This window comes from Mustelus asterias, chromosome 13 (genome assembly GCF_964213995.1).
Source record: "Mustelus asterias chromosome 13, sMusAst1.hap1.1, whole genome shotgun sequence".
NCBI classification, from domain to species: Eukaryota; Metazoa; Chordata; class Chondrichthyes; order Carcharhiniformes; family Triakidae; genus Mustelus; species Mustelus asterias.
Window position 1 is genome coordinate 65366410 of NC_135813.1, and position 25881 is coordinate 65392290.

Below are 25881 nucleotides of genomic sequence, written 5' to 3' on the forward strand. Positions count from 1 at the left end.
TGTCTCAAACCCGCCTCGCCCTGACTCAAACCCGCGTCGCCCTGACTCAAACCCGCGTCGCCCTGACTCAAACCCGCCTCGCCCTGACTCAAACCCGCCTCGCCCTGACTCAAACCCGCGTCGCCCTGACTCAAACCCGCCTCGCCCTGACTCAAACCCGCCTCGCCCTGACTCAAACCCGCCTCGCCCTGACTCAAACCCGCCTCGCCCTGACTCAAACCCGCCTCGCCCTGACTCAAACCCGCCTCGCCCTGTCTCAAACCCGCCTCGCCCTGTCTCAAACCCGCCTCGCCCTGTCTCAAACCCGCCTCGCCCTGTCTCAAACCCGCCTCGCCCTGTCTCAAACCCGCCTCGCCCTGTCTCAAACCCGCCTCGCCCTGTCTCAAACCCGCCTCGCCCTGTCTCAAACCCGCCTCGCCCTGTCTCAAACCCGCCTCGCCCTGTCTCAAACCCGCCTCGCCCTGTCTCAAACCCGCCTCGCCCTGACTCAAACCCGCCTCGCCCTGTCTCAAACCCGCCTCGCCCTGTCTCAAACCCGCCTCGCCCTGTCTCAAACCCGCCTCGCCCTGACTCAAACCCGCCTCGCCCTGACTCAAACCCGCCTCGCCCTGACTCAAACCCGCGTCGCCCTGACTCAAACCCGCGTCGCCCTGACTCAAACCCGCGTCGCCCTGACTCAAACCCGCGTCGCCCTGACTCAAACCCGCGTCGCCCTGACTCAAACCCGCGTCGCCCTGACTCAAACCCGCGTCGCCCTGACTCAAACCCGCGTCGCCCTGACTCAAACCCGCGTCGCCCTGACTCAAACCCGCGTCGCCCTGACTCAAACCCGCGTCGCCCTGACTCAAACCCGCGTCGCCCTGACTCAAACCCGCGTCGCCCTGACTCAAACCCGCCTCGCCCTGTCTCAAACCCGCCTCGCCCTGTCTCAAACCCGCCTCGCCCTGTCTCAAACCCGCCTCGCCCTGTCTCAAACCCGCCTCGCCCTGTCTCAAAACCGCCTCGCCCTGTCTCAAACCCGCCTCGCCCTGTCTCAAACCCGCCTCGCCCTGTCTCAAACCCGCCTCGCCCTGACTCAAACCCGCGTCGCCCTGACTCAAACCCGCGTCGCCCTGACTCAAACCCGCCTCGCCCTGACTCAAACCCGCCTCGCCCTGACTCAAACCCGCGTCGCCCTGACTCAAACCCGCCTCGCCCTGACTCAAACCCGCCTCGCCCTGACTCAAACCCGCCTCGCCCTGACTCAAACCCGCCTCGCCCTGACTCAAACCCGCCTCGCCCTGACTCAAACCCGCCTCGCCCTGTCTCAAACCCGCCTCGCCCTGTCTCAAACCCGCCTCGCCCTGTCTCAAACCCGCCTCGCCCTGTCTCAAACCCGCCTCGCCCTGTCTCAAACCCGCCTCGCCCTGTCTCAAACCCGCCTCGCCCTGTCTCAAACCCGCCTCGCCCTGTCTCAAACCCGCCTCGCCCTGTCTCAAACCCGCCTCGCCCTGTCTCAAAACCGCCTCGCCCTGTCTCAAACCCGCCTCGCCCTGTCTCAAACCCGCCTCGCCCTGTCTCAAACCCGCCTCGCCCTGTCTCAAACCCGCCTCGCCCTGTCTCAAACCCGCCTCGCCCTGACTCAAACCCGCCTCGCCCTGACTCAAACCCGCCTCGCCCTGACTCAAACCCGCGTCGCCCTGACTCAAACCCGCGTCGCCCTGACTCAAACCCGCGTCGCCCTGACTCAAACCCGCGTCGCCCTGACTCAAACCCGCGTCGCCCTGACTCAAACCCGCGTCGCCCTGACTCAAACCCGCGTCGCCCTGACTCAAACCCGCGTCGCCCTGACTCAAACCCGCGTCGCCCTGACTCAAACCCGCGTCGCCCTGACTCAAACCCGCGTCGCCCTGACTCAAACCCGCGTCGCCCTGACTCAAACCCGCGTCGCCCTGACTCAAACCCGCGTCGCCCTGACTCAAACCCGCCTCGCCCTGACTCAAACCCGCCTCGCCCTGGCTCAAACCCGCCTCGCCCTGGCTCAAACCCGCCTCGCCCTGGCTCAAACCCGCCTCGCCCTGGCTCAAACCCGCCTCGCCCTGGCTCAAACCCGCCTCGCCCTGACTCAAACCCGCCTCGCCCTGACTCAAACCCGCCTCGCCCTGGCTCAAACCCGCCTCGCCCTGGCTCAAACCCGCCTCGCCCTGACTCAAACCCGCGTCGCCCTGACTCAAACCCGCGTCGCCCTGACTCAAACCCGCGTCGCCCTGACTCAAACCCGCGTCGCCCTGACTCAAACCCGCGTCGCCCCGACTCAAACCCGCCTCGCCCCGACTCAAACCCGCCTCGCCCCGACTCAAACCCGCCTCGCCCCGACTCAAACCCGCCTCGCCCCGACTCAAACCCGCCTCGCCCCGACTCAAACCCGCCTCGCCCCGACTCAAACCCGCCTCGCCCCGACTCAAACCCGCCTCGCCCCGACTCAAACCCGCGCCGCCCCGACTCAAACCCGCGCCGCCCCGACTCAAACCCGCGCCGCCCCGACTCAAACCCGCGCCGCCCCGACTCAAACCCGCGCCGCCCCGACTCAAACCCGCGCCGCCCCGACTCAAACCCGCGCCGCCCCGACTCAAACCCGCGCCGCCCCGACTCAAACCCGCGCCGCCCCGACTCAAACCCGCGCCGCCCCGACTCAAACCCGCCTCGCCCCGACTCAAACCCGCCTCGCCCCGACTCAAACCCGCCTCGCCCCGACTCAAACCCGCCTCGCCCCGACTCAAACCCGCGCCGCCCCGACTCAAGCCCGCGCCGCCCCGACTCAAACCCGCGCCGCCCCGACTCAAACCCGCCTCGCCCCGACTCAAACCCGCGTCGCCCCGACTCAAACCCGCGTCGCCCTGACTCAAACAGCAAGAATGCTACCAACTGAGCCAAGACCGACACTGGTTACTGAGAAGTTACCCTGATAACTGTAAGATATAACTGGCATGTAATAGTATAAGCCTTTACTTTAGTGGCTGGAGGGATGAGGCAGGAAAATAGGTGGAGTCTAACTGAAGAATCCACTTTTGCCCCCTGTTATTTCTAAATTATCTTTATAAAATATAATTCAAAATTTTTTTGGAATTAGAAAAATGAAAACACCCGGCCAAATTCAGAGCAGTAAACACGCTGTCCCTTAAGCATTAAATTCGATGTCTCAAAATATTGCATTTGGGTTAGAAGGGCAACAATTTCTTATCCATAACATCTCTTGGCAGCAGAGCAGTTCTGCTTCCCTGATTGGTATTTGGATTATATGTGATCAAGGAAGATAACTCGCTCTCAGTAAGTCAATTTCTTTTTAAAGCTGTGATTAGGATTCAAGGTCAAACTGAGCCTTATCTCTCCAGAATGAATTTAATTGGTGAAACATCTAAATCTGTAAATTTGCTGCTGTGTTGTTTATCGTCTGGTTTTGTGAGAGGTCGGGAAGCTGATTGTCAGCCTGGTTTTATTTATTAGATCAGAAAACACCATTATTTGGATTTCAGGCATTAGAATGGAGAGGATCTGTGCGAAATTTGCCAAATTGAGCTGGTATTTCACTGCCCTGTCAGATGCAATTTGTGTCCGAGGATGTATTCACAGCATTTTCAGTAGTCAGTGTAAGTGTACCTTGCTTTTTCAAAGGCACGATTGTCTTTAATGGAATATAAAGTACCTCGTTTCCTTCTGCGACTTACGTTTATGGATAAAGAAATTGTAGGTGAATTCAATCCCGAAATACAGTAACCTTTTCGATGTGGATTAGAAAAATGCTGCCAAAGTCCTGATGGGGATTAGTTGTAGAAAAGATCCACATAATTTTTATTGTTAATTATTGCCTTTTTGGACGGTATTACAAATGAAGAAAGATAAGCTATCCTGTGTAAATAGATCTCTACCAATCCAACAAAATGGATAATCTCTCAAAAGAAAGAACTTGCATTTTATAAAGAAGTTTTCAAGACCTCGGGATGTCCTGAAGTACTTCTCGGCCAATAAAGTACTTTGGAACTGAAGTCAATGTTTTAATACAGGGAAAGGCCACAGCCAGTTTTGTGCGAAGCATGGTCCCAGGAAAGGCAATGAAGTAAATGACTAGATAATCTGATGTTGATTGATGGGTAAAAACTAGCCAAGACCCCGGGAGAACTCCCTTTCTTTCCTTCTAATCATGTCATGGGACAGAAGAGAGCTTGTGGGGCCTCAGTTTAGCATTTCATCCACCTCTCTCTCTCTGCTTCTGTATGTGAAATGTCAGCCCGGAAGCTGTGATTGCTGGAAATTAGAACCATTGTCCATGACAACCTAGAAAAAGCTCCCAAGAAACTAACAACTGTCCTGATGTGGGGGAAAAGGTTGTTACATTTCTTTTGCCATTTCAATGGTATATTTCCAGAGCATTCCTTCATTTGTAATGTAAATAAAAAACATACATTAAACTCTTCGAGGAAAATACAGATGTTATTGGCAAACGGGTGGGTAGTCATTTCCGGCGGGGATCTGCTCCCCCTGAAATATGTTTAACTTTCAAATGAGTATTCTCTTCTCCAGCCCTCTTCCCTACATTGCCCTGATCTGACCTCCCACTCCATTGGTATTTGTTTACTCTTTTCTTTCTCTTTTATTGGCCTTCCACCTCCCATCATCGCAGCGCCCAATCACTTCCCCCACTTTGGTCCCTCTCCTGCTCTGCTCTTTCCTCTATCCTTGCCACGCCTACCGACTTTTCCTTGCGATTTTCCCCAATCCATTTCTCCCAGGCTCGAGGGGCTAGATGGCCTGCTCCTGCTCCTATTTCTTATGTTCTTATGTTTTCCCTTCCCTGAGCTTCCATTGACTGCAGCCCACCCCTTCCCCCACCACCCCACGCACACTCCTACCCGAACCCGGTACTAACGGAAACTAGTCCTGGTTCCCTCGACACCATTCCGCCGCTTACTGCCTCTCTGTGCAGTAGACAGGATGGCCCCATTCTCACAAGGAGTTCCATTGGCAATGAGAATTTCACAGAGGAGGAGTGGAACCTGAAAGACCTATTAGCCACCAAACTCCGTGGCAGAGGTTGGCCTGGTTGCGTGGATGTCTGTCAGAGATGCCAGCATGCTGGCTGTGCTTTCCATATGCTGACTCTCACCATGAAGCGCTGCTAGTTGGCGTGTGTGAAATACATTTTAGTCAGCATCTATAAAAGAGAAAGAGAGATAAAAGCCTTGAGATTCGAACTGAAGAAAAATTTGCATGATCTTTTTTCTCTCTCTATAACGCGGAATGCCTGTGCATCCTGCTGAATTACAATGAGAAAAAAAGCTCTGTAATGGTTCATAGGTAATAATATGACTAGAGTGGTACAAAGTATGTGCTGTTAATCAGGGATTGGCAACATTACAGTTGACTGCGGCTTATTATGTGCCCCTGTGGTGACAATCTTGAAAAGCTTCACATTATATTCCAGTTTAGGATTTAAATTTTTAATTTATCAAAGTGTGTTGATTTTCTGGTACATTGCCAGCATCAGCTCCAAGGAGTATTGAAGTCTGTATCACATTAATGAAACTTTGACATTTTGGAAAGTCTTGTGGGATTTTGTAATTTTTTTTGTAATCTGCTTATAGCACAGAAACATTCCAAAGATATGCCTTTTGCAGTCGTACATCTTGCATTACGGGCAAAGATAGACAGATTTGGCTGCAATTCATTTTACATCTGTTTAATATTGCAGCATTGTTGTCGATGGCAGCCCTAACTCGCTGTTAAATAAATGAGGTGGTGCCACTACAAGAATCACTGGCAGCAAATGCAAAGAGCTGGCAGCAGTGCGACAGGCAGACTAAGAAGCCTTTGCCTATCTGTACAGGCCCATGGGGCAAACCCTGGCCAGAAACTGAAAATGATGATCAAAAGCTTTTGAACAAAAGCACACGAGCAGTCTTGGCAAATGTGCAGTTGGCTCTTTGCTGCCATTGCTGTAAATCCATCACGAGACAGGAATCGGGCAGATTCCCGAGGACTCGGCATAATTCAGAACCTACTTGATGTAACTCCGCCATGTACAATAGGACAGAGGTCCCTGAAGAGGCTTCAGAGTTCATCTGGGATCAGTATCATAATATTGGAAACTGTAATGAACTACAGACAATGCATATATGTATGGTATGGAAGACTTTATTCACGGTCATTGAATTTTGATTTTTTTTTCTTAATTTACAGGAAGCTGCAATGGCCAAACTGGCAGCATCTGAGGCTGCCACAAGTATAGCTCATAAAGTAAGTGCTGCAGTTGTTCGTTAGCTAGTTTTCATTGAATTGTGCATTAAGCGTTGTGGTGTAAATGTTCCAACATGGAAGCATGGTGTGCGAACTTGCGACAGGAATTCCACACACAATGAATTCCTTTTACAGGAGTTCCTGATTTTGGTCAGGAGCAGAGCTGCAGTCAAGGTACTTACCCACTGGGGCATGGCTGTCATTCTACGTTTCTGAATGATAGGCTATAGAGCAGCACTGACAACTGGTTATCATCAGCCTACTCTTGGCTGGGGAATTGTCCAGACAACAGGGAAACCTTATGAAATCCCTATTGGACATTTTTTTAAATTGGAAAATAATATAGTGTGTGACTACCCTTGTTGACCATGGTATTAGGTTCCATAACTTAGTTACTCAAGGGCAGAGATGTTTGATTTATTATTGCCGCATGTATTAGTATATAGTGAAAAGTATTGTTTCTTGCATGCAATACAAAGCATACTGTTCATAGAGAAGGAAAGGAGAGGATGCACAATGTAGTGTTATAGTCACAGCTAAGGTAGGTCCGTTCAAAAGTCTGATGGCAGCAGGGAAGAAACTGTTCTTGAGTTAGTTGGTACGTCTCCTCAGATTTTTGTATCTTTTTCCCAACAGAAGAAGGTGGAAGAGAGAATGTCCGGGGTGCGTGGGGTCCTTGATTATGCTGGCTGCTTTGCCGAGGCAACAGAAAGTGTAGATGGAGTCAAAGAATGGGAGGCCGATTTGCGTGATGGACTAGGCTTTGTTCACTACGCTTTGTAGATGTGGCAAGCCATTGGAAATGCAAGAAAAGTTCCCTAATTGTCCCGGGGCTGCGCTATGACATCTGTACACCTTGTTGCTCTTCATTTCATTCATGTACGAGCATGAATGACAAACTTCATGCTCTTTGCTGCCATTGCTGCAATGTGTGGGTCCCTGTGCAGAAACAGACATCCAGCAGATACGTTGCAGCGTAAAGTTTGTCGGTTGCTAAAACTAAACAAAAGACAAAAAAGGTTAGAATTGTATTGAACAACTATTTCAGCTAGGAAAGGAGGAAAACCAAATTGAAGGGTAATAGGACAGTTGAAATGATGGATAAACAAAACTAAATGTTAATTGTTTTGCATTTAAAATTGTCTTTTACTTTTAATGCTAATGGCTTACTTTCAATATAGTAAGAAGTCTCACAACACCAGGTTAAAGTCCAACAGGTTTATTTGGTAGCAAATTTGCTACCAAATAAACCTGTTGGACTTTAACCTGGTGTTGTGAGACTTCTTACTGTGCTTACCCCAGTCCAACGCCGGCATCTCCACATCATTCCTTTCAATATTACAGAAAGAAAACCATCTTTGACGTTTGAGTCAATTTATCTAATAATTAATGTTATATGCTTTTTAAAAATTATTTCATGGAACGTGAGCATCACTGGCAAAGCCACCATTTGTTGCCCATCCCCAATCGCCCTTGGACCAATGGTTTGCTAGGTCATTTCAGAGGGCATTTAAGAGTCAACCACATTGCTGTGGCTCTGGAGGCCAGTCGAGGCAAGGATGGTAAATTTCCTTCCCTAAAGGACAATCGACAATGGTTTCATGGAGAATGCACCAGTTAGTGGTGACTGACAGTTAATTGCCAGCTAATTTTTGATGCAGACCTCTGCAGCTTCCGTTGGTGCAGATATCTGTAGCTTCCATTGGTGTAGACATCTGTAGCTTCCTTAAAGAAGAGTGGCTCTCTGCTAAACGGTCATTTCCAGTGGATGTGAAGATGGTCTGTGCCGTCATCTATTTTTGCCTCTGATTCATTCCAGGGCAGGTCATTTGCAGGATCTCCCAGTTGGCTGCGTATAAATACATACGGCTAGTTACTGACGCCTTATTTGTCAGGGACAACAGTTACGTAAATTTCCTGTGATGGCAGAAACTGGAATGAGTGGGCAGGGTTTTGCCTCTGTGACTGGATTTCCCTCGGCACACACGTGACAAACCAAGCACCAGGAGTATTTATACACCACAAAGGATATCCATTCATTAATGTCCAAACACAAGAAGAGCTCCATGAAGGTGTGTGCCAGATTCTCTGGGAGCTGTCTTGACGTCTTTATACTGCAACAGCCTAACGTCCCAGACAGCCTAACGTCCCAGACAGCCTAACGTCCCAGACAGCCTAACGTCCCAGACTATTTACTTTCAGGAACAAACTTAATGGCTGACTAAAGGAGGCAAGAGCCACTTCAAACTTGACTCATGACCCCTTGGAAGTACCTAACCAATGATGTGTGCCAGAGTTACAATGAAACCTATGTGACCAAACTGAACAAGCCACTGAGATGTTAGAGATGCGCTTCAGATGCCAACAAGGGGGGCACGGTAGCACAGTGGTTAGCACTGCTGGTTAGCACTGCTGCTTCACAGCTCCAGGGTCCCGGGTTCGATTCCCGGCTCGGGTCACTGTCTATGTGGAGTTTGCACATTCTCCTCGTGTCTGCGTGGGTTTCCTCCGGGTGCTCCGGTTTCCTCCCACAGTCCAAAGATGTGCGGGTTAGGTTGATTGGCCAGGTTAAAAAAATTGCCCCTTAGAGTCCTGGGATGCGTAGGGGGATTAGCGAGGACAATGTGTGGGGGTAGGGCCTGGGTGGGATTGTGGTCGGTGCAGACTTGATGGGCCGAATGGCCTCCTTCTGCACTGTATGATTTCTATGATTTCTATGATTCTATGAGGATATGTGTTTCTCTACTCACCAGTCAGGTCAAGGAGAATGATACTGAGAATGAGAACGAGGTGTACTGCATCCTGTACAACATTGCACAGCTGAGAGGATTGTAGGTGGAGGTGGACAAAAGAACAGATGATTCCCTTCAGATGCAGAAAACATCGAGGAGGAAGATAGAACACCTGTGGTGAGACCAGCTGCTAACATTGCTGTCAAGAATGGCCGAATCCTTGACGTCTTTATACTGCAACAGCCTAACGTCCCAGACAGCCTAACGTCCCAGACAGCCTAACGTCCCAGACAGCCTAACGTCCCAGACAGCCTAACGTCCCAGACAGCCTAACGTCCCAGACAGCCTAACGTCCCAGACAGCCTAACGTCCCAGACTATTTACTTTCAGGAAAAGACTTAATGGCTGACTAAAGGAGGCAAGAGCCACTTCAAACTGACAGCAATGTTAGCAGCTGGTCTCACCACAGGTGTTCTATCTTCCTCCTCGATGTTTTCTGCATCTGAAGGGAATAATGTGTTCTTTTGTCCACCTCCACCTACAATCCTCTCAGCTGTGCAATGTTTGGACATTGATGAATGGATATCCTTTGTGGTGTATGAATACTCCTGGTGCTTGGTTTGTCACCTCATTGTGTGAAACATAAGCAACCTTGAGATCTGCTTCCACCACTCTCCACCCCTGTTCTTTGCATGAAATAGTTTTTCAACCACTCATCAATCCATTCCACATCTGCCCAATATCTATTGTTCATTATAAGAGAAGTGAAAGGGGGAATTGACAGTCGTGATGCAAGAGCGAGCAAGATGTGGAAGTGATGCTAATCATTTTTGTGCCAATATAAAGAAACAAGAACATAACAAACCCATGTGCATGAATTACAATTATTTAATTGATGCCTCTTGTTCCTTCGATGTGGTATATCTTGTATCTCCTGCGTGATTTCAGCAGAGATAGAGGCAGGCTGCTCAGATCCACACGCTAACTGAGATGTTTTAATCTATGCTCTCTGAGATCTGGAGGCCTCAGAGTCCCGCCAATGGCTGCTGCAGCTCCACCTGAGCAGAGGCAGACTTGGCCATTGAGAGATGAGGCAGTGTCTCCAGTACTGGCTGTGGGGGAACAATGGGTCAGAAGTGGGAGTGTTTTGAGTGACATTCTCATTTCATGCCCCCCCTTCACCATCATCCCTCAGCAGGGTCACCATTCCTACTGTTCTACTGCACACCATGGACATGGTTTCTGTTTGAGGCAGCAGACATTTCCTGTACAGGCATGGTTATGGTTTGTGTGGAATCAGCTGAGAGCCATGCTTGAAGCTCCAAGTCAGAAATCCTCATAATGCCCTGCATCTCAAATCTGCTAGTGGTTGAGATGGACGCTCCTATCTCACTATTGTACAGAGGGTGAGTGGGATGACTATCAGTACCTTGCTGACTTCCTGTTGGCCCTCTAGCTTTTCCTTCTTTACGATATCCCCCGAGGTTGAGCATCTGTGTCCAGCAGAACAGATTGGAAAGGACTGTACCACCCCTCCCCACCACCCCAATACAGATCCTCTGCAACCGTCTCCATTACCAGTACCTGCCTGTGTTCATGTGAGAGCTGTGAATCACCAGAAGAAAACCCAATTATTAACAGTTGAAGTGTACCCACTCTAGTATGAATATCAGCAGAGCCATATGTCCCATGATGGTGAACCCTCTCAGAAGGAATGAAGTCCTCTGAGAAGTCACGGATGCCCTGTGATACTTTCTGTAAGTGTGAAGGCCCTGGAGGTTAAAGGAAAGTGGTATGATTTAGTCATGGCAATATGATCATAAGGACAAACACCATATTTGCTCTTCTCACCATTCAGTCATTGATGAAATACCCATCTCTCCTGCCAACACAATATGGCCATCATTGGGTGGCACAGTGGTTAGCACTGCTGCCTCACAGCACTAGGGACCTGGGTTCAATCCCAGCCTTGGGTCTCTGTGTGGAGTTTGCACGTTCTGCATGGGTTTCCTCTGGCTGCTCCGGTTTCCTCCCACAGTCCGAAAGATGTGCTGGTTAGATTGATTGGCCATGATAAATTACTGCTAAGTGCCTGGGGGATTAGCAGAGTAAATACATGTGGTTACAGGGATAGGGCCAGGGTGGGATTATTGTCAGTGCAGGCTCGATGGGCCGAATGGATTCTTCTGCACTGTAGGATTCTAAGATTCTATCTACACCCATGCACTGGTCCACGCAGACATCATTCTGCTGCACCCAGCCTGCCAATTATTGTATAAAAATGTGCCCAAAGCATTCATTTTGTGGGCAGGAAATTATTAATGTTCCAATGGCACGGTCACCAAACAATAGCTACTCTAAACCGGCTGCCCCTCCTAATGTTTTAATGATATTGAATAATTGTCAAAGAGCCATCATTAACAATTCACAAATGAGGCAGGAAGAATATTGTTGATGCTACAACTCGGAAACGGAAAACCCTGGAAGCTTTCGATGCAACATGCTGCCTGAGTGCCCCCAAGGTTTTCTGTTCGTTAGTTTGCTGCTTTAAATTATCGACATTACTTCAGCATGGGGCAAAAGATTTTTTTTTGGACGCTGAATGCTTTTCAATATAACCGTGTCATATGTACAAAATCCTGTTAATCCTGCCAGTTTTAAAGGTGGCCACCCCAATTAACCATGGCTGCATGTAAAACAGTAAAGATGGCCGAGAAACACGAGAACTGTGCATGTCAGCAGCAAACGCAGCCAATGAAATACAGTCAGCAGATGTATGTCCCAGATAATTGTCATTCCGTCTCCTGTCTCACCATCTCTGATTCCAGGGGGATGCAGATTGGTCACTTATCTCCAGAGCATCCTTCTCGACATCATTTACTGCTATTCATTAGTATTGACCCCAATACTAACAAAGTTGCCTTCCCAGCTGGGATGGGGGTGGAATTCTGTCCCACAGACCTGGACGTCAACTGAATGGATTGGAATCTGCAATCTGAGCTGGATTACGTATGCTGGGCCAACTCCAGTCCTGTCCCTCTCCATTTGCTGCTCTCCTATAAGGGCAGACCTGCGAATGAATGAAGATGAAGTATTCACTCAGTGATTCAGTGTATTTGGTGAAGGTGACTCTGAAGCATGCATCATATTGCATAAATATTGAGTTGATTATTATCAAGGTGGATGGATAAATGGGGAGGTGATGAAGCACATAGAAAATGGTGGAGGTCCTGAGGTTAGGAGGAATGATGTAGTGGAGAACGCTTAGCAAGACAGAATGAAAGTGGGTGGGGGTGCTTAAAGCAGGTATTATGGGTGAATCCGCAATCTGTTCACTTTTCCTGCTCTGGTTAGGTCATCAAACTGCTTCCTACAATGCATCCAAGACCTGAGTGCAACTCCTTACCTATCTGTAAAAACACCGCCTTTGTGAGAGCTGCAAGTTTCTTCCTCCTGTTTCTGAGGAAAAATCTGTTCCTCCACATCCTCACTCTACCGAACAGTAATTCTCGTGAGGTGTCGTTGTCTCTGCTTTTACAGCTCTTGCTCTCCATCCATCCATCCCAAACACTTCCAATTTCTACTTGTGGACTGTCCCTTTAAATGGAGCTGAGATCATACCGCACACACCCAAATCCTCCTGCCACACAGCCTGGGAATGTGAAACCTGGAAGAAAAAAGAGGCGTACGTTAGGTCCAGGCAACTGAAAACAGATGGAGCTCTGGATGAATACAGAGAGAGTAGGAAAGAACTCAAACGGGGAGTTAGAAGGGCAAAAAGAGGTCACGAAATGTTCTTGGCAGATAGGATTAAGGAGAATCCAAAGGCATTTTATTCATATGTTAGAAACAAAAGAGTTGTCAGGGAAAAAGTCGGACCTCTCAGGGACAAAGGAGGGGAATTATGCTTAGAACCCAAGGGAATAGGGGAGATCCTAAATGAATACTTTGCATCGGTATTCACAATGGAGAGGGACTTGTTGACTGGGAGTGTCTCAGAGGGAGGTGTTGACTCATTAGAGAGAATCTCCATTACAAGGGAGGAAGTGTTAGGTTTTTTAGGTAACATTAAAACTGACAAATCCCCAGGGCCTGATGGCATCTATCCTCGACTGCTCAGGGAGACAAGAGATGTAATTGCTGGGCCTCTGACGGAAATCTTTGTCTCTTCATTGGACACAGGTGAGATCCCTGAGGATTGGAGGATAGCGAATGTGGTACCGTTATTTAAGAAGGGTAGCAGGGATAACCCAGGAAATTATAGGCCAGTGAGCTTGACGTCCATGGTAGGGAAGTTGTTGGAGAGGATTCTTAGAGACAGGATGTATGCGCATTTAGAACGGAACAATCTCATTAGTGAGAGACAGCATGGTTTTGTAAGAGGGAGGTCGTGCCTTACAAATTTAGTGGAGTTTTTTGAGTAAGTGACAAAAATGGTTGACGAAGGAAGGGCCGTGGATGTCATCTATATGGATTTCAGTAAGGCATTTGACAAAGTCCCTCATGGCAGGTTGGTTAAGAAGGTTAAGGCTCATGGGATACAAGGAGAGGTGGCTAGATGGGTAGAAAACTGGCTTGGCCACAGGAGACAGAGGGTAACAGTCGAAGGGTCTTTTTCCGGCTGGAGGTCTGTGACCAGAGATGTTCCGCAGGGCTCTGTACTGGGACCTCTGCTATTTGTGATATATATAAATGATTTGGTGTAACTGGTGTTATCAGCAAGTTTGCAGATGACACGAAGATGGCTGGACTTGCGGATAGCAATGAACATTGTCGGACAATACAGCAGGATATAGATAGGCTGGAAAATTGAGCGGAGAAATGCCAGATGCAATTTAATCCAGATAAATGCGAAGTGATGCATTTTGGAAGAACTAATGTAGGGGGGAGTTATACAATAAATGGCAGAGCCATCAAGAGTATAGAAACACAGAGGGACCTCGGTGTGCAAGTCCACAAATCCTTGAAGGTGGCAGCACAGGTGGAGAAGGTGGTGAAGAAGGCATATGGTATGCTTGCCTTCATAGGACAGGGTAGAGAGTATAAAAGCTGGAGTCTGATGTTGCAGCTGTATAGAACGCTGGTTAGGCCACATTTGGAGTACTGCGTCCAGTTCTGGTCGCCGCACTACCAGAAGGACATGGAGGCTTTAGAGAGAGTGCAGAGAAGGTTTACCAGGATGTTGCCTGGTATGGAGGGCCTTAGCTATGAGGAGAGATAGGGTAAACTGGGCTTGTTCTCCCTGGAAAGACGGAGATTGAGGGGAGACCTAATAGAGGTGTACAAAATTATGAAGGGTATAGATAGGGTGAACAGTGGGAAGCTTTTTCCCAGGTCGGAGGTAACGATCACGAGGGGTCACGGGCTCAAGGTGAGAGGGGCGAAGTATAACTCAGATATTAGAGGGACATTTTTTACACAGAGAGGGAGGGGGAGGGAGGGGAGGGAGGGAGGGGGAGAGGGGGGGAGGGGGGAGGGAGGGGAGGGAGGGAGGGGGAGAGGGGGGGAGGGGGGAGGGAGGGAGGGGGGGAGGGAGGGAGGGGGGGGAGAGGGAGGGAGGGGGGGGAGAGGGAGGGAGGGGGAGGGGGCCTGGAATGCGCTGCCAAGTAGGGTGGTGGAGGCAGACACGCTGGCATAGTTTCAGACTTACCTGGATAGTCACATGAGCAGTCTGGGAATGGAGGGATACAAACGAATGGTCTAGTTGGACCAATGAGCGACACAGGCTTGGAGGGTTGAAGGGCCTGTTTCCTGTGCTGTACTGTTCTTTGTTCTAAATTAATTGGTACAATTGAGCTGAGATTGCAGATTGCAATCCACTCAGCTAACTTCCAGACCTGGGGGACAGAATTCCACCCCCATCGCCTGTGGGAAGGCACCTTTGTATTAACACTGGGGCCAATGCTACTGAATAGCAGTAAATGAAAAATGCATTTTTGTCTAACACATGAGACAGTTCATTTTATTGAAGCATAAAGAAGCAAACTACAAGAATGATGTTGAATCAATGGGTGCACAGGCCAGTTGGAGAGAGGATCTCTTAGTGTCTGTAATTTATTTCAACCATCTGCTGGCTCTGAAACAAATGATGTGTTTGAAGCAAAATCACGAAACACAATTTATCTCGGAATAATAAAGAAATCTAGGATTTTGAATTGTATAAAAGTGACAGCAGGAGCATTCATTGTGAGGGGAATGGAGTTTGGCTGCTCACATTAATAAAATCGGAAAGATGAAAAGGAAAGCTTTAGAAAGACTTAACAATTGAAATGAAATGCAATTGCTAGAACAGTCAATTCATTACACATGGAAGAAGAGCTCTCTATCTACAGACAGATACTTGGAATGAATGTATCCCTGATTTCCGATATCCCCTATCTGAAATCTTTTTTGTACAGCTAATTCTCATCATTAAATTGCAGATGCATTCACTTGGATGGTTTATTCTGTTCCTGTACCAGTTAGATAGAAGGCTGAGAAATTGCAGCTTATAATGTGATTAGATGTCGGGTAATACCTATCGGAATTTACAGGTAACTGTAAAAATGCTACAAGCGTTCAGTCGGTCAGGCAGTGCCTGCAGAGAGAGAATTGGAGTTAACACATCAGGCCCATCATCAAATGTCCAGCAGCTTCAGTATTCTATGTTTGTATTAGGAGCTATCCAGCCTCATGCCACTTTCCAGCTCTTAGTTCATGTGCCTCATTGTTGGATGTGTTATCGCTCACGCGGAGGCTTATTTTGTGACAGGCAGGTGAAATTTTGGAATTTGTCAAAGCAAGTACCTCCCTTAGAGGGAGGATGGGCTAAAAGCCCCGAGAAAGCTGTCCCATTCAAACTGACGTTAATACAGGGCCAAAGTGCAATAAATAGGTGAAATAGAAACATAAAAAAGGTATGCACTGGCAGTGGCTGAACTGGAAGATTAGTTTGGATTGATGATTGCTCATATCCTGAGACTACCTGGTCCTGGTGTAGCAGTTAGGAGTAATGTCAATGGTGTACAGGAATGCATTTGGAAGACACTGCAGTCCCAGTCAGAACAACACAGCACCATGTTGTACCGATATTATATAGATCAACTGTGAGAGGGTTGTGCTGTTTTGTCATCCTACCTCAGTGGATGTATTAACATTAAAGACAAGTCATTGAAATAATTCAGGTATTCATGGATTAAGTTTTAAGGAAAGCTTCGGGGGACGAAACATATTTAATTCGAGAAAAATTTGGACAGTTATGGAATCATAAGGAAAGAGATTATTCGGCACATCAAAACTGTCCACCAATTAGGAACTATCCAACTTAATCCCACTTTCCAGCTTTTAGTTCATAGCCTTGTAGGTTGGTGTGTTGGGGAGTAAGCATTACTGTGTCACCATGCAAATGCATGTTGTTATCTGAAGCTATGGGTGATGCTGGTGGAGGCTCCAATATCCTGTCCATCACATGACTGACCAGGATCTCGCCCGCTCTTACTGTCCGCATTAGGGTGGGTTGGAATGATTTGCAGGTTGATACCCAACCTATTTGGCCAGTGGTTATGAGTGCACCTTCCTTGGCCATCACATCCTGGGTGAGACTCGAACCTGAAGCTCCTGGCTCAGGCAGAGATGCTACCTACTGCACTGCAAGACCTCTCGCTCTTGTAAGTTGGAGTACTTTTCATAAGCGATGATGGTTTCTGCCACTACTATCCATTCGGGCAGAGAATTCCAGATTCCCACCACTCTCTGAGTGAACACATTTCTCCTCAGCTACCCTCTAATCCTTCTACTAATGACTTTAAATCTATAAATATGTAACAGGCTTTTTAGATGATGAAGAGAGAGATAAGGTTGGACAGGAAGCATAGGACTGAACCGAATTACAACATTTGCAACATGATCCAGAGATTACAAATAAATATCTTTTCCCTACAGGATGGTGGGCAGGTGGCACAAAATAATTCACCATCTGTGTAATACTTCAGCACATTTCTAAAGATGAAGATCAAGTATTTGTCATGATCTTGGTCGATTTAAAAAAAAAATGTGATCCAAAATCCCAGCTATTTACTAAAAGAATGAAGCCACAACATTCCATGGTTTAAAACAAAAGAATTTTAAATATAGAAGAGTCAAACTTGGTAAATACCTTATACTATCTTAGATAATCACCAATACTCTAAAACCCAGAATCAATCTAAATTAAGCATGGATTAACAGGAAAATTTTGATCAATTATAATCTACAAATTAGACATTAAATGGCCGATATAATGAAGACAGATGTTATGAATTGGCTTGGCAGGCCGCTGTGTCATCAGTCTCAATCACAAAAGTTCTTCAAAACTCACTGTCTTCCTCACGAGGAATTCCAGCTCCTCCTCTTCCAGGATTTAACCTAATTCCCAATCGCTAACAGCACAAACCAACCCAAGTTCCACCAGCACAATCTTCAAAAATGAAACGCACCTACAGAACCCGCCCGATTCTGTTTATGATGCCCTTGATGGCGTAGATCCACCAATGTTAGAACAGAAACAGCTGCAGCAACTGTATTTTCTGCTTATTCTCTGCCTCTGAGTCTAGATTCTGTCTTCCCCATCCTGCCTGTACTGCACCACTGGCATCAGCAACTCCTACTGAACTTGAATGGCTTTTATCTGGTTCAACAAGTTTCAGTCTCTCCAGAAGTTTTGGCTTCCAATCTCAGTTTCAGTCTTTGTCTCCTGAGAAGGTTCAGCTTCCTATTTCAGTTTCCCATTCCAATTAGGGCACGTCTCAAAAAATACAAGCTTTGAAGCCACATTCCATCACACATTATATGAAGTAACATTCTTCAAGGCATTTTGAATGGAATACCTTTGTAATTTTTACAATATTCGAAGTATTTAATTAACATATTTGGGTGCTCATATCACATGATGGAGCTTCACCTTAATTGTATTTTGTTACTATTATTCTCTCATTCTAAACCAATCTGTAATTTTCCGTAAGGTGATATGCATTTTCTGTGTAGTTTGCATATTTCAAATGAAAGAAAACCTTGAGCAACAGTTCCTCTATCGAAAGACTTTGTGAAACCAAGTACTTGCTAAAACAGGGAACAATAATTTGCAGGAAAGCATGTGGGAAAAATCTTAACGAGATGCTGCCATTGTGACTGCAACAACTTTCAGGTTCAAATAAAGCTGGTCTGTTATTTGATTATATATTATTATGTAATTCGATGTCAACTTGGCTCACTTGGTAGTAATCCGTAGTACGGGCGGCACGATAGCGCAGTGGTTAGCACGGCTGCTTCACATCGCCAGGGACCCGGGTCACTGTCTGTGTGGAGTTTGTACATTCTTCCTGTGTCTGCGTGGGTTTCCTCCGGGTGTTTCGGTTTCTTCCCACAGTCCAAAGATGTGCTGGTTAGGTGCATTGACCCGAACAGGCGCCGGACTGTGGCAACTAGGGGAATTTGACAGTAACTTCATGCAGTGTTAATGTAAGCATTACTTGTGACTAATAAATAAACTTTTACTTTACTTTTCATCTCACGTCTGAGAAAGAAAGTTGTGGGTTTGAGGACTTGATCACATAAGCTATGTTGTCACTCCAGAGCAGTATTGAAGTACATTTGAGATAGAAAGGGGGTAGATAATTAATAAACTCATCATATTTAGGGATTATAAAACCTGTCATCTGGATCAATTGCATCTAGGCATATTAAGAAGAAAGTTAGGGAGAAGTTGGCAGAGGCACTATTGAATAGGTACATACATATATAACAGTTAATTGGAAAAGGGAAATTGTGTCAGAGAATTGGCAGACAGCTAATACAATTCCTGGTTCCTAATACAATTGCTGGTTGTGGAGGTCAAACACAACCAGCAATATCTTAATCAATGAGCTTAATGTCAAGAGTAGAAAAGATAATGAAATCCCTACTCAAAACTGTAAGGAAAAATCATAAAATTGAAAATATAATAAAGATAGTTAGCGCGGAATCCTAAAGGGAAGATAGTGCTTGGCCAAACTTATTCATTCCTTTGGAGACCTAAAAGAAAGCATAGGTAAGAGTATTGCCATAGATGTAATACATTTGATGCCATAGATGTAATATATTTGGATTTCCAAAAGGCCTTCAATATGATACTGCATAGTAGAATCATGACTAAGTTCAGAACACGTGGAGTCAATACGTGGGGTGGCACGGTAGCACAGTGGTTAGCACTGCTGCCTCAGAGCGCCAGGGACCCAAGTTTGATTCCAGGCTTGGGTCACTGTCTGTGTGGAGTTTGCATGTTCTCCCCGTGTTCTGCGTGGATTTCCTCCGGGTGCTCCGGTTTCCTCCCACAGTCTGAAAGACGTGCTGGCTAGATACATTGACCCGAGCAGGTGCCGGACTGTGGCGACTAGGGGAATTTCACAATAACTTCATTGCAGTGTTAAGTATTTGTGACTAATAAATTAACTTTACTTTAAGAGTGTGGATACTGAGATTGGTGAAAGCTAGCAAGCGGTATTCAGCAAGGATCAGTGGTGGAACCACTGTTACTCACCATTTAGATAAACAACTTGAACGCAAGAATTGGAATTCAATTTCAAAATTTGCAGATGAAGCCTAATTGGGGGTTGCAGTTGATACAAAAGAGGACTGCGAAAATATCCAAGAAAATCACAGAATTGTTAAAGCACAGAAGGAAGCCATTCAGCCCATTGTGTCTATACTGGCTCTCCAAATGAGCAGTTCACTTAGTGACATTCTCCCACCTTCTCTCCATAACCCTGCATATTCCTCCTTTTCAGATAACTGTTTAATTTCCTTCTGAATGCTTTGATTGAACCTGCCTCCACCACACTCTCAGGCAGTGCATTCCAGACCTCAATCACTAGACATTAATAAACTTTTAGCATGTGATTGACGATTAAACCTCAATGTAAGTAAATGTGAATTAGCACGTTTTGGTAAAAAGAATAAGGAGGCCACAAACTCCTTGGAAATTAAGGGCGGGATTTTCTGTTCGCCCTCGCCCCAACACCAGAAAATCCAGCCTGAGGTTAACAGACCTTTGCATGGCCCGGTCCCGTCCGCTATGATTCCCGTGGCGGGTGGGCTGGGAAAATTCCGGTGCGAGTACCTGAATAGGATCGGGGAACAGAGCAATTTTTAAAAATTGATTTATGGGATGTGGGCTTTGCTGGCTGGACAAACATTGCCCATTTCTAACTGCTCTCCATTTCAGAGGGCAGTTAAGAGGCAACCACATTGCAGATTTCCTTCCCTAAATTAGTGAACCAGATAGGTTTTTACGACAATCTGCAATGGTTCCATGGTCATCATTAGACTTTTTAATTCCAGATATTTTTATTAATTGAATTCAAATTCCACCATCTGCTGTGGTGGGATTTGAACACAGGTCCCCAGATCTTGCCCTTGGTCTCCAGATTACTAGTCCAGTGACAATACCAAAATATCACTGCCTACGTGGGGTACACATACACAAACTACTGTAAAAGTAGCCATGCACATTAAAGGGCCATAAAAACAGAAAATAAAGCAATGGGGTTCATTTCAAGAGAGGTAGAATTGAAAAGTAGGTCAGTTATGTAAAATCTTGTAGAGAACATTGATTAAACAACACTTTGGAGTTCTGTGAACATTTCTGGTCTCCATATTATACAAAGGTTATAATAGTGCTGGAGAATGTACAAAATGGTTTGTGAGAACAATATTAAAATTGAGGAGGTATGTATACTGTCAGGATAGATTATATCTACCTGTAGAGAGGGGACAATTCGGGGGTGACCTGCGTTATGGCTCAGATCAGAAACTCCAAAATTTTATGAAACCTGCCTGGATCATAAGTTTTGCAATTTGAATCTGGATAGGATAAACATCATCGGTCTTGCTTCAAATGACCCACCAGGGAGCTTTTATCAAACAAAGTTTATTTAAGAATATAGTTAACATGTATAGTAAGAAAAGTAGCAAGAACTTTTATCAATTAGAAACAAGAAACAAATATATCTAATGTGTTCCAATCAAGCCAATCCCATAGACAAAAGACCCTTATCACAGGTTTAACACGGCAAAGACTAATGCTCACGTGACACAGGACTTGAGAGCTTTGGATGAAGTCTGCAGTTCTCTGGATTGACTCAGAACCGTTTGAAGTCAAAACAGCTTCCCCAAAACACCAGGGACTCTAGGCAAGCCACCAACTACCAATCTCTCCCCCCCCCCCCCCCCCGCCCCTCAAAAAAGCAAGACCTTGCTTTCAGCTACCCAGCAGAATTTCCAAAACCAGGGAGAGGGAGAGACTTCTATTCAGCTTGATGCCCCTTCTAAAACTCAACTCTAACTGTAGCCAAACAGGAGATGAAACCTTAAACTCACTGGAAAGGAAAAAAACCCTGTCCAGACCCCATGACCTTTTCTCCTAATAATACAGGGCCATAAAACTAATCCCAGAGTAAACATAAACAACCCCATTTAAGCCACTTAAGTAGTAATAAAAAAACGTCTTAAGTCAAGCCAGCAACAATGACATCAGCTAAGGCTGTGAGCTGAGAAACACTGAAGCTGAGAGCTGCAGAGATCATGATTAAAGAAAACCTTTCTTAAAGGCCTTTAAGATTATGAAAGTGCATGATAGGGTAGACTTGGAATAGATGTTTTCACTTGTGTGGGAGAGACCCAGAGAGTGGTTAGAATGTCAAACTTACTCTCACCACAGTTTTTAAAAAATTAATTTATGGGATGTGGGCATCGCTGGCTGGACCAGCATTTATTGCCCATCCCTAACTGCCCTCCATTTCAGAGGGCATTTGAGAGTCAACCACGTTGCTGTGGATCTGGAGTTACATGTAGGCCAGATCTGGTAAGGATAGCAGATTTCCTTCCCTAAAGGAGATTAATGAACGAGATGGGTTTTTACGGCAATCAACAATGGTTTCATGGTCACTATTAGACTCTTAATTCCAGATTTTTTTTATTGAGTTCAAATTTCACCATCTGCCAAGGTGGGATTTGAATCCCGGTCCCCAGATCTTGTCCTGGGTCTCTGGATTACTAGTCCAGTGACAATACCCATTGTATTTATACATCTGGTCCAGTTCCATTTCTGGTCCAGTTCCTGATCTCATTACAGCTTGGGTTCAAGCATAGACGAAAGAGCTGAACTTCAGAGGTGAGATGAGAGTAATTGCCTTTGAGTGTGGCATGAAAGAGTCTGAGTAAAACTGGAGTCAATGGGAATCGGAGGAAAACTCATCTAGCACAAAGGGCACAGTTCTGGTTGTTGGAGGTCAATCATCTCAGTTCTAGGACATCACTGCCGGAGTTTCTCAGGGTAGTGTCCCCGGTCCAATCATCTTTAGCTGCTTCATCATTGACCTTCCTTCCACCATAAGGTCAGAAGTGGGGATGTTCAGCACCATTCACAATCCTTCAGATACTGAAGCAGTCCATGTGCAAATTCAGCAAGACCTGGATAATATCCAGACTTGACCCCCCTCTCATGGCATTACCTCCACCCCTCGACCCACACAGCCTGGCAGTTTAAACCTACCTGCTTTATGGCAGCAAGTGCAGTAAAAAGGGACAGGGCCTCCCTGGGTTGGCCGGTGCTGGTCTGCGCTGGGTCCTGCGGGAGGGCTGCAGGTGCAGGTTCCAAGCAGCTCCGTCCATCAGAGCTTTCAACTAAGTTTTTCAGAGCACTTCAAACTCTTGTAATTCCAGCAGGCCATGACTTTCCAACACGGGTTGGAAGTTATGGTCCGTAGATTGAAGTCACCCAGACTTCCTCCTCAAAAGCATTTGGTTACCAATGTGCATCTAACTGTAACAAAACTATAAATGTTACAAAATGCTTGTTATATATCTTCACCAGTCTAACCAGTTCCTATTTACTGTGTTGCCAGCTGTTAACTTGAGCCTGATCTGTGTTTCCTTGTATGTTTAGGCCATGCAGATCCTGGGAGGTATGGGTTATGTAACAGAAATGGCAGCAGAGAGACACTATCGTGATGCCCGCATAACTGAGATCTACGAAGGAACCAGCGAAATCCAGAGACTGGTCATCGCCAATCAATTGCTAAAAGGATACAAGGGTTAGTTGTGTCTCCAGGAACAATCAGTTGGCAATGCTGAAATTCTCGAACGCAAGCAGCCTTAGCAAACAGGAATTGAAATTCTAATCCAATGCTGTTAATCGGTGATGTCATTCCTCAAATGTGGAAAGGGTTATGCAAATGGGAGGTAAATTTATCAGAATATGAAGCAAGCTGAATAAATATATTACAGCATTGGAAGAGAAGTCCAAAGCACAGGTCACAGAAAGAAACTGAATGATTTATCATTTGAAATTGTCAAAAGCTTTAAAGCCAGTACAGAATATACTTACTGATGATACATCGCACACTAATAATACTTCTCAACCATCCATCTTTCTTGCCATGTTGTTCTTCAGGTAGCTTGTTTTACAACATCAGTGATCATGGTGTTCCAATGTTCTAATTCTTAACAGCAGCCGACATCATTGGTGTTGCTCTCCAATCTAATACCTGCTCTGCTTCATAAACAGTCAATGTATTTCTTCCTCTAGCTCTGCTGCCCTCAATTTTACCAGCCACTACCAAATGTTCTACTTTCTCTCTCCCAAGTCTGTGCCCAAAAAATTGTAATTGTCTCTTGCTGATCATCTACAAAAGGTTCTTGTGTGCCTGCTTTCCTTAATCATTCCTCATTAGTTCTGTGCATCGTTCAACTAATCCTCATCAAACTCTCAGAATTAACAACCCTGTTGCCTTTCATTTATCTTCCATTGTCTTGCTATATTCCAACTTTCGCATCCATATACATTAACCAGATGTAACGTTTTGGAAATCCCATTCTGCTTTCCATAGAGATTAGCTTATTTCCAAAGAGTCTGGCATTTTTGAGAAGGTTTGTTTCGCAAGTGTTGTCAGCTTCCTGACATCCTGGTCGCCGTAAAGATTGAAAAGATCTGGAGACAGAACACAACCCCCTGTCGTGGAAGCTGATGTAACTGGAAACTTTGCTCCGCTAGTTTGGTATGTTGCATGGGTTCCCGGCCCTGACAGCTTACTCCATTGCTGTATCCAAGCAGGAGGAATCATAGGGAGGAAGAAGATTCCCTCTATCCAATAGATTTGCAAACTTATTTAAAGAAACACCCAGGAGTTCACTACACCCAGTGCACAGAGATTACTTTCCCTGCAATGACTAAGGCACTTTTTTGTTGTACACAGCATAATGATACTCTTTGCTGTCGACAATGCAGATGTAAATTGACCCAACGCCTCATAAATGTGATTGGGGTTTTTGCTGCTTAGCATAAGAGGAGCTGAGAATCAAATTCCTCCTCTTTGATATCATTATTTAGCAACTGAACTGTTCACTATTCTCTTACTGTGTATTCACTTCTTTCAGAAAGCACATTATATTAATGTCTGACCAGAACCTGCGACTGCAGCTGTAATTGAGATTTTGCTCACTGTTTTTGAAATGAATTAATAAAACAAATATTTTTAATAGATGTTCAGACCATTTAATTTCTTCTTTGGCAGTCCCTCAGGGTCGAGAATGACTTGCTTCCACTCCAGGGAGGTGGGTTCTACGGTGCTGGATTAGTCCAATGTGGGAGCGGCAGATTCTGCCGCAGGTTTGGCAGAGGGTGTTTGATGAGGTGGGTGGGTGCGACGCTCTGGATTCTGCACACACTTTCTGCTGCTTACGCTTGGTCTCCTGTGCTCCACCCGGTGATACTTGACATGATTGGCTCCTGCGTGGATGCTTCTTCTCCAGTTTGTGCGTTTTAAGGCAAGCGATTCCCACATGTCGATGGGGATGTTGCATTTATTTAGGGAGACTTTGAGTGTCCTTGTAGTGTTTCCTCTACCCTCCTAGTGATCGCTTGCCATTGTGAAGCTCAGAATAGAGCACTTGTTTGGGGAGTCTTGTGTCAGGCACGCAGACAATGTGGCCTGCCCATCGCAGCTGGTCCAGTGTAACCAGTGTCTCAATACTGGGGTAGTGGCCTGGGAGGGGATGCTCACATTGGAATGCCTATCCTGCCAGTCAATTTACAAGATCTTGTGGAGGCAGCGTTGGTGATATCTCTCCAGGGATTTGAGGTGTCTGCTGTACATTGTCCATGTTTCTGATGCATCCAAGAGGGGGGCACCACCGCTGCTCTGTAGACCATGAGCTTGGTGCTGGATTTGAGTTCTTGGTCTTTTACCACTCTGTTCCTCAGGTGTCTGAAAACTGCACTAGCGCATGGAAGTTGACGTTGAATTCCATCATCAATGTCTGCTCGCGCTGAGAGGAGGCTCCCGAGATTTGGGAAATGATCCAATTGTCCAGGGGCTCACCGTGGACCTTGATGGTCAGGGAGGTGGAGGGCTTGAACGATGAAAGTAAGTGGGATGGTGGATGGTATGTGATTTGATTTAGTTTATTATTGTCACGTATTAGTATACAGTGAAAAGTATTGTTTCTTGCATGCTATACAGACAAAGCATACCGTTCATAGAGAATGAAAGGAGAGAGTGCAGAATGTAGTGTTATAGCCGTAGTTAGGGTGTAGAGAAAGATCAGCTGAATATAAGGTAGGACCATTCAAAAATCTGATGGCAGCAGGGAAGAAGCTGTTCTTGAGTCGGTTGGTACGTGACTTCAGACTTTTGTATCTTTTTCCTGACGGAAGAAGGTGAAAGAGAAAATGTCCAGGGTGCGTGGGGTCCTTGATTATGGTGGCTGTTTTTCCGAGGCAGCGGGAAGTATAGACGGAGTTAATGGATGGGAGGCTGGTTTGCGTGGTAGACTGGGCTACGTTCACAACCCTTTGTAGTTTCTTGCAGTCTTGGTCAGAGCAGGAGCC

The 25881-nt window shown here is 46.3% G+C and overlaps 1 protein-coding gene across 1 annotated transcript in view; it reads left to right on the forward strand.

Moving 5' to 3' along the window:
* The window catches only part of acads (acyl-CoA dehydrogenase short chain), a 163426-nt gene extending 138892 nt beyond the window's left edge, over positions 1-24534 (forward strand). Inside the window, exons 9-10 of the mRNA XM_078226956.1 lie at positions 6214-6270; positions 22939-24534. Of these exons, the coding sequence (XP_078083082.1) occupies positions 6214-6270; positions 22939-23091 (210 nt within the window). The 3' untranslated portion in view covers positions 23092-24534. The remainder of the gene's footprint in view (positions 1-6213; positions 6271-22938) is intronic.
* Positions 24535-25881: the final 1347 nt, after the last annotated feature.